Source organism: Pundamilia nyererei, unplaced genomic scaffold (assembly GCF_000239375.1).
Source record: "Pundamilia nyererei isolate P.nyererei 1_Seehausen unplaced genomic scaffold, PunNye1.0 scaffold00151, whole genome shotgun sequence".
NCBI lineage: Eukaryota > Metazoa > Chordata > Actinopteri > Cichliformes > Cichlidae > Pundamilia > Pundamilia nyererei.
In genome coordinates this window covers 1,161,313-1,178,370 of record NW_005187552.1, presented here as the reverse complement: position 1 = coordinate 1,178,370, position 17,058 = coordinate 1,161,313, and the positions used below count along the sequence as shown (strand labels likewise).

The window sequence follows — 17,058 nt, the reverse complement described above, 5'->3', positions numbered from 1 at the left end:
AAATGTTTCCGTTTGAGTCCCAGAGCAAGTTAAAGAGGAGGAGCGTCACCTGTAACATTTTGGCAATATGCCATGCGGTATCTAGCACCTACAGCATGGCGGCAGGGAGTCAACAGCTTATTGTTGACGCTTGACTGTAGCAGTAAGAGGATAACAGGATTTTTTTCCCCCCATGATTACTTTTTTCAGTTGCATAAATTGAAAATGCGCTGAAATATAAAAATTATTAAACTTTAAAAAAAACCAAGAGACATAATGAAAAATGAATCTTATTACCTTTACACCCCTAGTGTACCCCATCAATACTTTGAGTTGTCACAATACTGGTATTTTAAACTTGATACGGACACCCAGGAAAATACTCAATACCATGTTCAGTACCACAGGGAAAATTTTAACCCTGGAGATTTAACAAAATAAGTATTTTTAAAATTAGATTTAGAGGTTTCTTTCATCTTATGAATTATTTATTTAATTGCATTACAGATCGTTAAGGTAAAATATATTTTTTAGTAAATACTTAAAGAAGTTATAAATGAAAGAACTGATCACTCCGTGTGTTTTAAAACTGACTTCACAGCTGGCAGCAACAAAATAATAAACACATTTTAATGAATTATTCTCAAAATAGAGAAGTTGAAGTTTATCATCTTGTCTTTACATCTTTAGCTTTTGTTCTTCAGTCCTGAAACCTGTCTCGTTCTAGTGCTGCGCTCTGGATTTTGCCCTTTATTTTTCTGGATTCGTTCTCCGCACTCGGCACTCTCCGCTCAGTTCAGCTGTGCTTCTCCTGCTGCTCCGCACAGGCAGCAACCTGCCCGGTTTTCCATGTGTCTATTAGGGCTGCCACGATTAGTCGACTAGTCACGATTACGCCGACTATCAAAATCGTCGACGACTGATTTAATAGTCGACACGTCGTTTGAAGCTTTGTAAGATCGCAAAAGACGCAGGAATAAGTAGTAGGATTTAAGAGTGTAATAACGGACGGAAACAGAAGATGGCAGCACTGCATGTACAAGGATGCCAGCTGCCGTTAAACCCCGAAGAAGAAGAAGCTTTGTCCCAGAATTCATAGCGCAGCCCAGCTCAGTTTCCAACAATGGCGGCAGCTAGTTAGTTTTAATATTACTTTTATTATTCTTTCTGGGTCACAAAATAAACGTTTAACTCCGACGTTTTCGGAGACGTCTGTTACCCACTAGCTCGATAGCTAGCCGGGGGCAAGGCTCACTAGAGCCCGTGAGAACACCGGACTCCCGGCAAATCGTTTTCAAACCCCCCGCCGTCTTTCGCTACTCAGGTTAAATGTATATAAGTCACTTAGATAACTTCAAAATGTTATTGTTTGGCTTTTTTTTAGTATTTTATTTGTTCCTGAGTAAATCGGTTTGGCTGAGATTAAAGTTATAGTTTTTACACAGCTGAATAAACGTCAAGCAGACAGCTGATTATCAGAAGTGTGAGATGCTCGAGAATATACTCCGGTGTCCTGTTATATTTTAGATAGCAAGGAGTTTATTAAATTTTAATGAAATTTGCAGATTGTTTCGGTGAAGTTTAATAAACTATCATCTTGTCTTTATTTTTAGTTAGCACCTTAAACACTTAAAGCTGTAAGCTAATGATAGTTATATAAGAGCAGATGCTGCTGGTGCAATAAGCTGTACGTTTTATGTCCAATGGATGATGATCTGATTAGTCGACTAATCGCAAAAATAATCGGTGACTAGTCGACTATCAAAATAATCGGTGACTAGTCGACTATCAAAATAATCGTTTGTGGCAGCCCTAGTGTCTATTGGTAAATGTAGCTATTGGGTAATTGCTTATAGTTTGAGGGCTAAAGTTCTCATGTGTGCCAGCTAGCAGGTTAACATTTATGGTGAGTGTTTAATGCTTAAATGTTGTGGAAACTGAAGCTTGAAAGCTTTTGAAATTCCTCCTGAAGTGTTGTTCAGTGTTATGAATGTTACCTACTTCAGCTGTTATTGAGGGGGAGGAAATGTGCGTCTGTCTGGAGGCGGCAAAGAAGGTACCATTTGTATCGATACTGTTGCAAATGCATCTTCATTTAATATTAATTTTAGTCATGATTAATATCGTTTTATCATTTTTTTCTTTCTTGTTTAGCATGCATTGTACATTTTTAAACACAATTTTTGAGAGGGGAAAACCCCGAAGACAAGCTACATCTAGTAACACTTTTCAGAGAACAGTTGTATTTTCATTTCATTGAAGTATATAGTATCTTGCTGTATTTCAGGAACAAATATTTAAACCACGTGAATGTTGGAATTGAAGCATCATGAAAAAAATTAAAGAAGTGAAAGTATCTGCAAGCCGTTCACTGAATCTGTTTATAAAACTGCTGATGCCGCCCGGCTTGCTCTTTTTCCATTCCAGCTTTTAGCTTGTGTTTGACCTTTTTTTTTTTTTTTTTTTTTCTTTTTAATTTTATAAAAGGTATTAGGACCAACTTTTCACGCAAAGAATATTCCCCCCCCCCATGGAGGAGCCCTTAAAAATCAGTTAAAATCAGCTTTCTCCAAGCTTATCAGTTCTTGCATCAATGCAGGCATGTTTTTCTGACTGTTGCACATTGCAAAATGATGACGGCAAACTTGTGGCACACCGCAGTCACATGCATGCCTTTCTACCACAGTTTCTCCAATGTGTTCAGGCTTACATGAGTGTGCAGTTGCACTGATGATGAGAACCTGTGTTGTCCTGCACCGATAATCAAAGCAACAGGAGAATCTACAAAGAATGAATCATGTAAGTAGAATAGGGCTGCGACGATTTGATTAATTTGAATCATTAGATTTATAAAAGATCCTCAACACACATGCTTTGCTTTGATGCAGAGCTGTTTCTATAATCACAGTCAAACAACCTGGTCAGTAACTCTGTCATGAAGAAAAGCAAAGATTGTAGCTACTCCATCCTCCGCCATTTGTTTTATGCAGGGAAAAATCTGCAGTAAGCCTCCAGTGGTTAATTTAAAATATGCAGATGAGCTGTTAACTTGTCTGACAGCTGTTCTGTTTTATATGGAAGATACCTGCAGCAAACAGGGGTGAGTCTAAAGGGGGACATGGAGTCTACTAGACCATATTAATTTCAAGACTTTCATAATATTTTTCAGATTGAAAGTGCAATAATATAAAATATTGTGTTAACTAAACTGCTTCTATAAAAAGGAGAAGCTTTTGTTCACAAGCCAGTAAAAATGTACGTGGGCCAGTAAAACTCTGAGGCACTGACCTGAGGGTTGTTAGGTTGGACATTAAATGATTATTAATTAACGCCCACACCATCATAACGTCTTGTTTTCAGCAGCGCGGAAACTTTGCATCAAAGCACAGGGCAAACTTTAGAATGCTGATATGCTTGCTTCTCTTTATTGCAGCCACCACATCCCTCTTTAAATGCTTACAGACACAAACGCATTTGTTCAGTAGCACACTTAAACATGCAGACACACATGCACAAAAACTCTTAAACACGAACACACACCAAATCTGCCTCGTCCAGGAGATAAAACACTGTCAAAACTCGTTTTGCCTCCTATTATTGTCAGAAAGCTTTCCAAGTAGACAAAGTAAAGGTAATTTTTTTTTTCCTCTTTATTTCTCACTAATAAGACAAAAGTATTTAACCGATTAATTGGTGGTATAATCTATAGATTGCTGGATTACTAAACTAATCGTTAGCTGCAGCCCTAAAGTGGAATCCATAGTTCTTTTTCTACATAGTCTGTAGACTCATGCTCTGGTTGTTTGCAGATTTCTGCTTAACAAATGTTGTAAGAAAGAGAAAAGGAGTTGCATCCAACTGTGGACCATGTTTTTAGCCTCGTTTCGAGCAGGGTTCATATATTTGGTGTCACTCAGAGGGCCCGTGGCTACAAAGGCCAGTGGAAGCTGTGAGGTGGCGAGGTGTACAGCCACTCCATGGAGTTGTGATATCTGCTATCAGCCCTCAGGCTGGGAAACCAGGCACCTTTTTTTTTTTATAGGCCTAATCCCTCATCTTATCCCTCCTGTCTCCTTCATGCTACTGTCGGGTGTGCTCTGTGTTCAGCGGCTAAAAGGTGTAAATGCAAGTACATACATAGATTCAGACATGTGGTTTCATATTCACACATGGCCTCTATCAGAGTGTACTCGGCCACAAGTGTGGCGGATGTGTGAAAAGCAGCTTAATTAGGTGCGGATTGAAATGCGTACTTGGTAAGTACAGGGTGACTTAGTCATAAGAAATTGCTTTTAATGAAATGTCTGGGAAAAAAAATAGAGATTGGAACACCTTTTTAATTATGTTGCGGTCTGCAGTTAACAGGGGAAGCCTCGTGCTTCTGCTTGGAAGGTGGAGAGCAGTTTGAGGGCAGACCCGTCATTGTTTGGTAGTATAATGTGGATCAGGCCACGTCCACACGCACCAGCGCACCAACACCCTGCCTTCTAGTTGACCCCAGAGGCTACACCTTAACCTTTGACCTCGATCACATGAATGATGGCGTCTGGCGTCTGTATGTTGTGTTTTCGGTCCCCGGGGAAGCGAGTGGGTCTACAGAAGGCAGATATGCGCGCTTGTCTCTGTGCATGTTTCTCTCTGAAATGTAGACAAAATATGGAAGTTCTCGACTAGAGATGTCATCATTTCCACAGCATCGGAGCTGAAGTTTAAATGACGGCGGAGTGTTTTGTATTGTAAACTTTGGAGATTTTACGAGACATGCTGTGTCTTCATTAGCAGCCGCGTAAGCTGGAGCAGCACAGAAACCCCCGTCACTGTTGATTGTTTTGAAAAGGAGCATCAGCTACAGTAAATGCATTCATTTGAAGGGCATATGAGTTGCAGATTGCTAAGGCTTCTTTATAATCTAGCAGTGTCACCTGCACAGTCATTTTATATCTGCTTCTTACTCATCTAACCAGTGACCTTGTGGTAAGGAAATGCAAGAAAATATCCTGCAACTGATGTTGTCGTCATCAGCGCCGACGCTTTCTGCGCCGTTTTTGTCAACGTTGGTTCAGAAAACAGCAACAGGACCTGTCGTCAGCAGGCTTAACTTTTCAGTAGTGCTGGGTTTCCTTTGAAGGAGTCTTTTTTCCTTCGCCACTATGGTTTCATGTTGCAATTGCAATTAGGACTGTATATATTCATTATATTTATAGTTACATGAGCTTCACCTCCTTCACAAAAAAAACATGTTGTGAGGGCAGGGAGCTAAATCTACAAATCATCTGTCTTGGATGATTTGGGTTTTGTTTTATATCTGGTGCTTTTTGTGTGCGTGTTGCAACACTTCTAATCATGTTATCTAGAAAAGCTGCTCTAAGTGCCTTTTCCTGACCACAGATATCACTCTCCATCAGTATTATGTGAGAAATTTTTTAGCTCTTGTGTATATATAACGTGACGCCGCTCGGCTTGATAAGATGCACCACCTTCGTCTGGTGTTGCAGTACTTCTCTGCTGAAAGCAGCCACTTCTTCTTCTGCTGAACTTTGTCACTTCCTTCTAGGGATGCTTGAAAACAAGCAGGTCTGAAATGTCAACGAACAGCAAAAAATTTGCATAACAGTTTATGAGGCCTGCAAATATCACTCGTTGAAGGGCATATAGTCTAAAAAATGTCTCCTTTTTAGAATCAGGACTTGAAATTGCTATAAAAATGGAGTCTTCTTACTACATGTGTTTCCAAGGACTGGAGAAGTTTGAGGAACAGAAAATGCAACTTTCCTCTTGCTTGATTTGGTGTATCAGATACATGCCTGAGCAACAGAGCAAAAAGCATGTGTGTGTTTTTGGATGTGCGTTTTCAGTCGAGCACACACCGAGGCCGTGTCGGGGTGTGCATTTCGTGTCTCTTCTGAGCCTTCGGGTGTTGACGTGTTTCTTTTTTTTCGTTCCTTCCTCAGCACTGTTTGGACTGTCAGTCACAGCTGTCAAACACATCCCCGTCTGAACGGCAGGCGGAGTTCACACTCTCTCAATCAGCCCCCCGTTGCGTGCGCATGTGTCGATGTGTGTTAACGTGCGCTCGCTCGCTAGCACGCGGAGGCGGGTGGTGGTCCTCTATTCATAGTAACTGCCAACCCTCTCTGTCACAAATACCTCATATGTCATGCTACCTGTCAGAGAAGGATGGGAGACAACCGCCCCGTTTCCCCACCACGCGCCACCCAGAGGTTAATTTTATTCGAGAGGAATTACAGATGTGTTGTTCAGAGTAATAATTCATCAAGAAAAGCACCCCCCAATTAAAATGTTGATGCCAGCTGCAGACTGGGGGGAGGTTTAATATTTTTTTTTTTTTCAGAGAAGCTGCAACCAGCAATTATGGTGTTTGATGAATCAATTTAACTTATTGGCTCTAAAGTTGCATTAGAGAGTCATTTGATGGGAGTGGATGAATGGTTTTCTGTTCTTGTAGCATTTAGATTTGCATCGAATCAAGTGACTCAAATACTTGATTCAATCAGATTTTTAGGTTTCATGTCTTGACGTCAGCTGTCTCTTGTCTACATTTGACAAACGTGCGTGCTTTTGTCTTAGCGATGGTCGCTATGACTTGTGTGCATATGTTGTGCGGAGGAGGCCCGAGGGGAGGTTTAGCGAGGAGTTTCACTCTGCGTCTTAAGTCGTGTCTGCTGCTGGTTAGAGGTTCTGGGTTTTAATAAGCTACCACAAGAATACGGTTTGCCACCATGTCTCTGCTCCTGTGTTCACCCTCTGAGAAATTAAAGTGTCAGTCTGGTGTCAGTTTGTGAATATTTGTGGCCATCTGTGTGCACTCCGAGTCAGCCTGAATCACAAAGAGGTGCTTTTGGGAATTAGTAATATAAACAAATGATATTGGCAGTATTGGGGGAAAAACCTTTTTTCATTTTTTTTTTTCCTCCTTCCTTTCGGTACGGTTTTGCTCCAAACACTATTAAGAACAATTCGTTTGAACCTAATCCATCACTGGAAAGGTGAAGCTTGACAGTCTTTGGTTTGCAAAGCTGCATAAGAACGGAAATACCCAAACTATTCTGTCACGTTCCCTTCAGCATCCTAGATTAATGCATGCGTTGGTTCAGGCAAACAAACAGGTGACATGACAGAAGGGAGCATTCCTCTAACTTTGTGCTCCTCAGATTTTTCTCTGTCAAAAACTTTCAGCCGGTAGCTATCTGCTGTGCTGTCAGGACCCTCATTCTGTCACTCACAAGCCAGTGAAGCCAACAGACGGCGCAAAGCGAGATGCTTCTGGTAGTCTGGTAGTAGAAAATGCAATAGAAAAGAAATGCTGATGTCAGACTCGGTATATTTTTGATACTGAGAATGTGCGGTTGTATTAAGTCGGCCTTTATCTTGAGAAAAAACCCACAATTGTGGTAAACTACACATCAACTGTGCATGCAGTTGTAGTTAAAATGTGGCTGTGCATTATTTAATATATACAGAGGGGGTGGGGGTGGGAGGAGAGTGCAGCAAATTAAGAGGAAGACGTGTGGGGGGGACCTTTTTGTTTGTGATTTTTCTCCCAGTGATAACACCATAAAATTCCAAATCTGAAAACAAACTGCCCTTAAAACTTGATTACAAAAATCTTTTTTTTTTTTCCTTCTAAAAATATCAGTGTCAAGTCTATGCTACAATTTTGAAAGCAGGGCTGTGGTTAATATACATCATCTTTGACTCATCTGTCTTTACTTTCCACTTAGAATGATTTAGACTGTAAGAAATTCTGACAGTATGATGAAGTGTGTTTAGATTGTCTTTGTTTAAAAAAAAGTCCGAAAGAGTTTGAGTTAACCAAAAAGAATAAAAAACCCACAAACACCATCAAATTCTCAAGTTTGGAGAACCAAAAATAGGAAGCGGTGGGCATTTGCTTTCTTGAAAATTCATTTGTCTCTCAAAAACGTTGGCAAATAAATGACCAGAATTGCCTCACAGACGTGTCACAATACCTGAAATTTAGAAGTCTGTGACAGTAGGGTTGCACTCTTCTCAGTACCCACAAAAACCTGCATGTAATCCTAAATTAATTTTATTTAAAATATTAATTTCATAGATTTATGAGAAGACGGACTGAAATGTTAGGGTGGTTGCTGTGTAGCCTGCTATCGTTACTGTGAGGTATAAAGTTAGTTATATTATGTTCGCTTGAGCATTTGGATAACCTTAGCTACTGCAAAATTTAGCCTATAGAACGTAGCTGATTTCACAAAGTCTGTGGCAAACAAATTGGAAACCACTTTCTTCTTCCTACAATACTAAACTGAAAACCCAAGTCCCATAACATTTTCAGATTTAGTGTCCTGACTAACTCCATGCCTGCTTAGCATGATTATCGCTCATCCTCTGTCTGTCTTTTCAAAATATGGAATTAAAAACATTCTCTTATTGTACTTATCTTTAATTGATTATTACTGAATTACATATACATACAGACCAAGACTCAAAAGGCACCAATAGTACACCTTTGTAAGCTGACAGAGACATCACTCATGCTTTCCATTGGAACTCCAGAGTAAGGGCATAGCCTTGCACTGCACACTTGTAAATAGACTCACTGTCCCTGCTCATATCTATTCACTGCCCTTGGCACACTAACCCATAACTAACCATGCCAAGGTAAGCTACTAGCAAGTTGGCTTAGCATTTTAATGGGCCTATCAGGTTCCTAATAGGATATGGCCACAATACAAAGGGCCATTACAGGGTTTATAAACACACATGTAAAAGACTGAAAAAGGGGAGGAAACAGGGAAAATATTGGTGCTTGCAGCAAGTGGGAACCAAATGATTGAGGAGGATAAAAGTTTGGCTTTAATAAGTGAGTTTTAAGACAATTTTAGAAAGGAGAGCCACATGTGGAAGCAAAGGTGACATAACAAAACATGGGTTTGAGTTTGCAGCACATTTAAAGGGGTTACAACAGATACATGATAAAGCCAAAACAGACTTTTTTTGCACTGTTGCTTTGAAATTCTCGGATTGTCTTGAGTTATGAATCACATGCAGCCCTGTCTCTTACAGAGTTGCGCTTTCGTCACTTCCTAAAAACCCAATTTCAGGGTGGGGGTTTTCCTGCTGGAGCAGCAATGACTAAAAGACAGCCCCGGGTCACAAAATCTTTGTTGGTTGGTTGTCAACTTTCCTTCACCGTTTTTGCCCTAACAAGCATTTGCTAGTATGACCTCACCCCTTCCTGGTTAACTGTATCTCCTCCACCGCATCCACCTTCAGTGACGGCTTAATGAGGTTTTATTCTTTTCTTGTTTTCTTCTTCTAAGGCTACCAACCTACCTGCTGCGGCTGGCTATTTAGCAGTAACTCAACTTTCAAATGTCCCATTTAAACTGCTTATGAAACCCTGTGTCTCGTCGTGTTCATAGGAAAGTGTTAGAGGAGGAGGAAGAAATCAGACAAAATTCTTACTCATTCCTTAGGTCATGAAGTCCAAAGGAAAAGATGAGACATATTTTCATGTTTAGTAGCTTGTTGTCTAGCACCCCAAGGAGATGCAAAGTGTATTAAAATGCTGGTGCAAAGTGAGGCAAATCAGCTGAACAGGAGTGATGAACGCAGTGAAGCATGCAACATTAATAAGTGAATGAAAACTATTCAAGAAAGGCTCAAGTGTAGCTAAAAATCTCATCTCCGTGCACTCCGAGGATTCGCTTTTGATGGGGTTCAGGTTGCTTTTTGTGCTACCCTTGAGTCACCAAAGCGCGAACTGAACTTTGATGAACTTTGGCACGCAACGAGACATCTGACTGTAGGCAAGCCTACCCGAAAACTGCAGCTGCAACAGTCAGCATGCCTTTCTTTTGCCATTGCAGCTCTACCTTTTGTGGTTTCCTGTGCTAGGTCTTTTCTTGTTGGTGTTTTGTGTCTCGAGTCTGTGGAGGTGAATGGAAATGTGGACTGTGGTTTTTCACAGAACTTGCTAACTCTTTAACAATTGACCGCCTTGATCTCTGTGCTCTACTTTGCAGTAAAATCAGTCTTGCCATCCGCAGTGTTTGCATATAACCCCAATGAAGAATCAGAATGTGCGAGATTAGAGATCAGTGCGTATTGTAAATTCTGTCTATAATAAATTTTGCAGGCTTTACTTTCATTTGATAGTAGTGAATTCAATACACACACACAAAAAAACTAAGTGCAGACATAGAAAAGAAAGGAAGCAGTCTTTATTTTCTTCTTCCATCCACCTCTAAATCCTTAAATTTGATCTCCTCGCCCTGTTTCCTCTATGCACCATCCTCTCGGTGTTGCTCGCCTCTCCTGTAATCTCCCCTACACTTTCCCCGTATTGTTCCTTCCTCGCTCGGTCCCTGCTTTCAGGCTGGTTCGGGTGAGGTTTGGAAGCAGGGGGAGAGAACAGAGAGCCGTCTGGAATCCATTAGCTTGTTGAGGCATCAGTGTTTCACTGTGGGAACCTTATTGATTGCCCTCCTTTATAATTATTCCACCTCCACTCGCTCCGTCTGTCTCTGGCACAGATCATGCTTTCAGTTTCTCTCCCGTTCTCCTGGCCTTCATCCCCTCTTCCCCTTGCCTTTTTTTTTGTTTTGTTTTTTCGTGCTATTTTTATCCATCTTTTCGTGGCATCAAGACTACTTTTCTAAAAGTTGCGCCCAAGGTTTGCATGCTAAAACCCCTAACCAGTTGAGTGACACAGTATCTCTGTGTTTACTGATGCTATCTACGATGTAGTGACATACTTACCGGCAGCATGCAAAGCTACCACATCCTACACGAGAATGAAAATCCTAATCAACTTTAAAAAAAAAAAAAATTAATAAATAAATTTCTTCGTAGAGGCACTGGGCACTTTTATATAACCACCTTTTAATAACTTAATATGTAGATCTGCAGACATAAGCCCTTAAACCCAGCCAGTTTTGTGATGGCAGGTATGTGTATGTTTGAAGGTTTGACCAACCATTTGCCTTTCAGACTCATTCTCGTGTGTGACGGTGAACCGATTCTTTCTTTTTGGGTTATGGTCTGACAAAATGGGATATTTTAACGATGGGTCCTTGGTCTGTGGGAAATTTAGTTTGCAGATTCTGATTCTTGGGGTTTAAATTTAAATAAAACTTCAGCCTTGAGTCAATAAATAGAAAACCGACACTGTTTTCAAGCTCTTATTTCACCGAGCTGTGCACAAAACTCTGATGTTTCCAAACTGCTCTATTACAGTATAACTGTCGAGCTAACCGGCCTCCGTTGAGATCACTTGATTCGCTGGTAATTAAGCCACACATTATAAAGAGTGTGCAGCGTTTTTCATTTGAGAAACTGTTCAGAGAATATTGGAGCCTTTTGTGTGGAAGAAAACAAAAAAAGTGTAATTTCCTGACCATCGACACCCGCTCTTGTAAAACAGAAGGTGGTCTGAATGTTGGATTCTTACTTAATTGTATTTTTTTACTTTATTTTTTTGCCACCCACTATTTTTTGATTTAGCGCTTGTAATTTTGACGATTTCACGCTGCTTCACATCCAAACCCTTATTACGATCGTTTAGAGGCTCCATCCAACCCGAGTACACAGGATCCGAGTCGTAATGGTCAGTCTCAGACAAATGGCTTTTCTTTGTGCTCCCACTGAGGTTGTAAGGTGTAGGTGCAATCAAGCACACGTATCCATGCCGACTGTTTCTACCGTACTGTGCAAAAGTCTTGGGCCCCTTTTTTTCCTTTTCCCTTTCCTTCCTTTTTTCTAAAGCATGTTTTTGAGCGATACCCCTAGGCTTTCTCTACATCTGTCAACGCTTTTCTTTGGATCTTGGCTGCTTTTTCAGTCCAGTCCTTATAGCTGACTAATTCCAACCAGTAGTGTAATGTTAACATACTTAACTCTGACCTGTTTAATCAGAGTTTAATTAGAGAAGTGCACCGAACTCGACAGACAAAACCAGTGTTGTGTCTACAACTTGGCAAAGAAGTCTTTTTAAATTGTGTCTTCAGATACAGCCTGTCACAAAACCACATCATTTGTTCCCCCTTTTTATTTTACATGTTTTCATTGGTTAGCAGTGACTTATTACCCTAAAGAGATTTTGTTCCTTGCAGATTTGTTTCTTTTTTTCAGTCCTGAGGAGAATAGTGAAACAGTTTCTCTGTATTGCGTGTAAAAGGCTCGACGTGTTGCTTTACAAGCATAAAAGAAATAAGTTGACCATAAAACCGTCACACTCAGCTGAGATATGTTGTAACTTTACACCCCATCGTCGTACATGTGGTTGTTTGCGGTGGTTTCCTTGCTACATCTATTACTAAGAGTTTGAGTATGACTCAGTGACAGTATATTGATTCATCAGTTTTCCAGCACACTGAATTTGACTTCAAGTCAGCTTTCAACATTTGGGGCAGAAACTTTAGTGATTGGTAGCGTGTGACGTCTTCATAGTCACGGAAATTTGAGGACTTTAACGTCGGGTCATGAACCTTAAGCCGAGGGCGAAAAATGGTTACCTGACTGATCCTGTAATCTTCTTCTTTTGTTGCGTTTGGGTTTAAACTGTGCAGAGCAGCCCTCTCAGCACAAACTCACGTCACTTTGTTCCGTTTGGGTAGAATAAACGATCTATCCATCCCAGTCATGATTCACCCAACAGTTTGAGTTAAATTCAGGCTTTTGTGTCATGACGGATGTTTGCAAAATCACCTCGGCTCGAGAATAAATATACAATTCACAAATTCTTCCTTCTCTGGTCACCATGCTGTCTTCTATTAATGGACATTGTTTTAGGCACACACACCTTAAAAGCTTGGACTGTGCCCTTAGTTTATTTATGATGAACTGTATGCGTTTTAATTAGCGAGTTTAGCTGCTGCCTACCAACCAGCCCCTGCTGGGTCCTCAAAGCGCCATTTATTTGCTTCTCCTGTTATTCTATCAGAGGACCTGCTGACTGAACTGCAACCACAGCGTCTTACACGGCTGCTACCCACAGCAGGCCCTGCTCTGCTTTCAGAGTTTATCCACATAGAACCTGCAACAGGACAGGATAATGTAAATGTGGAGCACAAAAACATTTTAATAACAAAGGACTGAACTGAGTTTTGCTCACTGTCAGACAAAGGTAGATGTAGCAGTTGTCGTAGAGGTTTGATATTCTTTCATGCTTTTAAATCGGAGGGTTAAGCACTTCCTCCATGTTTGTTCTGTTTCTCTTTTCTTATTACGGATGTTTTGAGTTGGTGTGTAATAGAGTAATGACTCCATACATGGAGGGGGGGAAAATCATCAATCAATCAACCAAACGAGTCAGTCCAGCTCTTGTTTCATTATGGTCCTCGGCTGACTCACATTAACTAAGCACGTTTACCTTCTCTGCCTATTTGTATCGTTTCCCTGAAGAATCAATGAACCGTCAGTATAACGGAGACCTTTTAACCTGAGGAGTGCCATGCCACGGAGCGGTCTTTCTTTACAAAATTGCAGGCAGAATGTCAGTGGGTTCAGCTAAAATGCTTTTCGATCTGTATTTTTGCACACTCTGAATACTTTAGAATAATTTTCATTCACAGGAGAAATTAAAAAGATCAGTTTTCTTGTTGAAATTCACACTTTTGCTGTTAATTCAGAAATACCAATGAAGTAATTAAATTGCTGCAGTACCAGTATTTTAAAATGAGAATTTCTGTCCCCGTGGTTTGTAATTTTTAAATTGCTGCAATATGCCTTCAGCACCAGTGCATTGGAGACACTGCCAAAAAATTCATCAAGTCAATGTTCTTGTTCAGGTTTTACAACTTAGATTTGCAAACACAAAGCCAGAAAGCTGCTTTTGTATTATCGTGTGTGTGTGTGTGTGTGTGTTGGGTTTTTTTTCTTTTGTTTTTGTTTTTTTTTGTCTTTGGGGTGTGTGTTGTGAAGATCCTATTGATAGCAAGACTACATCAATGTGTTGTTTTAAGATTATAGCTTATAGTTGCACAGATAAATATGGTTAGGGCTTCTCTGAGCACCATTTAAAATCTCTGTAATCTCAAACCCTTCACACCTGTTTGAGTGCGTCGGCCAGTGAAGAACCGTCGTTTGTTCAGCTGCTGAACTTGAGTTTCTGAAATTCAGTAGTAATACTAAATATACCAGTGGGGGTTTTTTCCCATTGATGTTCAACGTGTCTCAACACGACGGCAATTAGTTTGAACAAAATTCATTCGCTTTAACCTGAAAACACAAAGTCGTGTTTTCACGGCAAACAAGCGGCGCGACGTTTGGCACGTACTCTGTTTGAACACGCTGCCATTACACGCTGCCAAGGCCACGCTGCTTTTTATGTGCGTTTGTACATGTGCTGCTTTTTTTTTTTTTTTTTTGCCATGCACTGTTTACTCTGCGTGTGTTCGTGGTTGATAACCAACCCACTCATGTTTTCTTCTCACTTTGTGTCTTTGCAGGAAGTTCGGGGAGCGCCCTCAGCCACAGCGCCTAACAAGGTGAGTGTGCACACGCACTCGTGGTCCCTTTAGAGCTTGTTTTCTTGTCATAGTGCTGGGTTTTGTGTGTTCCTTTGTTTATGTATGCCGTTGTGTTCTTGTGAACACCTATTCTAGGGACTCGCCCCCCCCCCCCCCAAGGTATTTGCTACCTTTTTTTGTTTGTTTGTTTTCTAGATTTGATTTTGTTTTGATTATTACTATTTTGGACACATTCTCAAAAGAATGAAAGTATAGAGACCCTCTGAAGTAACCCTAATATGTGGCTTACTAATACCACTCTGGGATTACCAATAAAAAAAGAAACCTTTGCAATAAAAAACATCAAAAACTACACAATTTTTTCCACCCTGTTGTTTAACTCCACGCCCCTCCCCTTTTTTCTTAAAAACATAAGCTTAAAGCTACTTCAAATCACTTCACCCAAACCTAGTGTTGGGTGATTACATTAGTGGGTGGATATCAGCTGCAAGGCTCTAAAGTTATTAAGTGATTTATTTCTCTTTTCTTTTTTACTTAGACTGTTAGTTCTGCTTATTTATCCAGTTTTTTTCTTTTCTTTCTTTTGCCTGTTTTCTCTTGTTAGATCATGATTATGATTGGTCCGTGTACCCACTACACCCACACACACACACACGACACACGCACATTACCTTCAAAGCGTGCAGAAGTCCAAGCATGAACTTTGTACACGCGCTGGTGCACGCCCATACCCGTCTGTTTTGTACATTGAGGGCACATGTGTAACTGTGGCGTTGCAGAAACAGTTTAAAATGAAACTCATCATGTGACAGTGTCAACTTGATGCATCGGTGGGGATGTTAGTTAAAAAACCTCCTTAGTTGACAAACTGTCACTATTAACATGAACGATTCTCGACATTGTCCACCGGCACATCCCCAACTGACACCATGTGAATAATAAATACCTCGCTTTTTTCTTTAACAGGAACTTTTTTGTTTTTAACTACGATTTCCACGCCTAATTTTTTACAAGCGTTTTAATAATTTTATATTCACCAGCAGGTTTGCCACATAAAATCTGTTGAGGCAGCGAGGAGCTCATTTCAGGCTGTGATTTCCAGAAGCGGAAAAATGCGTCTTTAACAACCGCTGCAACGTTGTTGTTGATACAACAATAGCGTACGACATGTGCAGCTTTACTGTGGAGTCCTGCACAGCTGCTTTCTGTTGACCCCAGCTTTGCTGTATTACCTCATTTTTGTTCTGCTATTGATCGCTCATTACTTAGATCTCTGCAGACTCGCCTCCTTTGGGACTGTTTTAATGTGCGTGTGTTGAAATGAACCGTGCTATTTTTTGCCGTTGTTTGTGGAGAAACATGCTAGAGAAGCAATAAATAACCCTTTCTGAGGCCTCACGGTCCGAATGTGCGCTCTCTGCGCTGTACTCGTCTTACTGTGTGTAGCTTTTTTGACGAGCCGTACTGCAAGTTTTTGATTATTGAGTTCTTCTTAAGTTTGCTCCAAGTTACTTGGAGTAACATTTGGGTGAATCCAGACCGTTGATGGATGATGTGGGTTGCTTTTTAGGGATTGTGTGGGTGCGCGCACGCACTTGTTTGCTTATTGGTGTTTGCTGTTCTGAATAACAAAGAGTGTGTGTGTGTGTGTGTGTGTGTGTGTGTGTGTGTGTGTGTGTGTGTGTGTGTGTGTCACTCGGCTTTTGCGCGTGGCACTCAGCGGGGAAAATGAGGGGGTTGCGTGTTGCTTGGAACAGCCGAGCGTGGTTTTGGAAAAAGGGGCCCCTGCACCTTTTGATGTGTCCCCCTCTTTATTCATGTGCTGCCAGTCCGCTGGCTCGCACTGGCCCTTCGATTCGTCTGATGGTTTTTGATGGCCAGAAATATGACCGACACAAAACACTCTTTAACAAACAGCCGAAAGGCACAACAGAGCTCGTTTAGTTCATGTGACTATGGTTATGGTCTTTGTTGGCCTGTCAATCTGCCGTAGAGTCTTCGCGTCCGCAGGTTTTCTTTGGGTGCTGCTCTAAAATTTTGCAGCATCCCGCAGGAGCTTTTTATGGCAGCCGAACCTCCAGGTCCTAGAGGTTCACACTGTCAGGGAGGCTACTCGACTGGAACAAACACTTCTAGGGTTCAGACACATCCGCTTGCACAAATTTACACAAACGGACTCAACATGAGAATACAGGCTGGGTTGCCAAGTTTACTGGCAACTAATTTACTGTTTGTTTGGTTTTTTTTAAATAACAAGCAAAGAAACAGAAAATGGATCAATTTACACATTCAGTCTAAAAAGTATAAATTTGCAAATATAAAAATTTGGAAATTAGTCATAAGGGATTACAGTCTAATGGGCACGTAGAGTTTGACTTAAAGGACTTTAAAACCAATACTGATTTTGATATTTGGTGATTTTAACAATTCAAGATATGGGCCAATATGTTTATTTTCTTTCAGACACACAAAAACAAAATCAGTTTCCCTAACATTTTTGCCATTCATCAGTTATAAATGCTGATACCAGCATATCTGCAGGAACTGTATTGTCAATAGCATAAATGAGCCATTTCAAACTGTTAATCACAGCTACAACTAGAAGAAG

The 17,058-nt window shown here is 40.7% G+C and overlaps 1 protein-coding gene across 2 annotated transcripts in view; it reads left to right on the top strand.

Annotated features, from left to right (window-relative positions):
• rbpjb (recombination signal binding protein for immunoglobulin kappa J region b) overlaps nt 1-17,058 on the top strand; it is a 50,209-nt gene that overhangs the window by 15,900 nt on the left and 17,251 nt on the right. For both annotated transcript variants that reach the window (XM_005744922.1, XM_005744921.2), the window contains exon 2: nt 14,430-14,468. In XM_005744922.1, the coding sequence (XP_005744979.1) occupies nt 14,430-14,468 (39 nt within the window). The remainder of the gene's footprint in view (nt 1-14,429; nt 14,469-17,058) is intronic.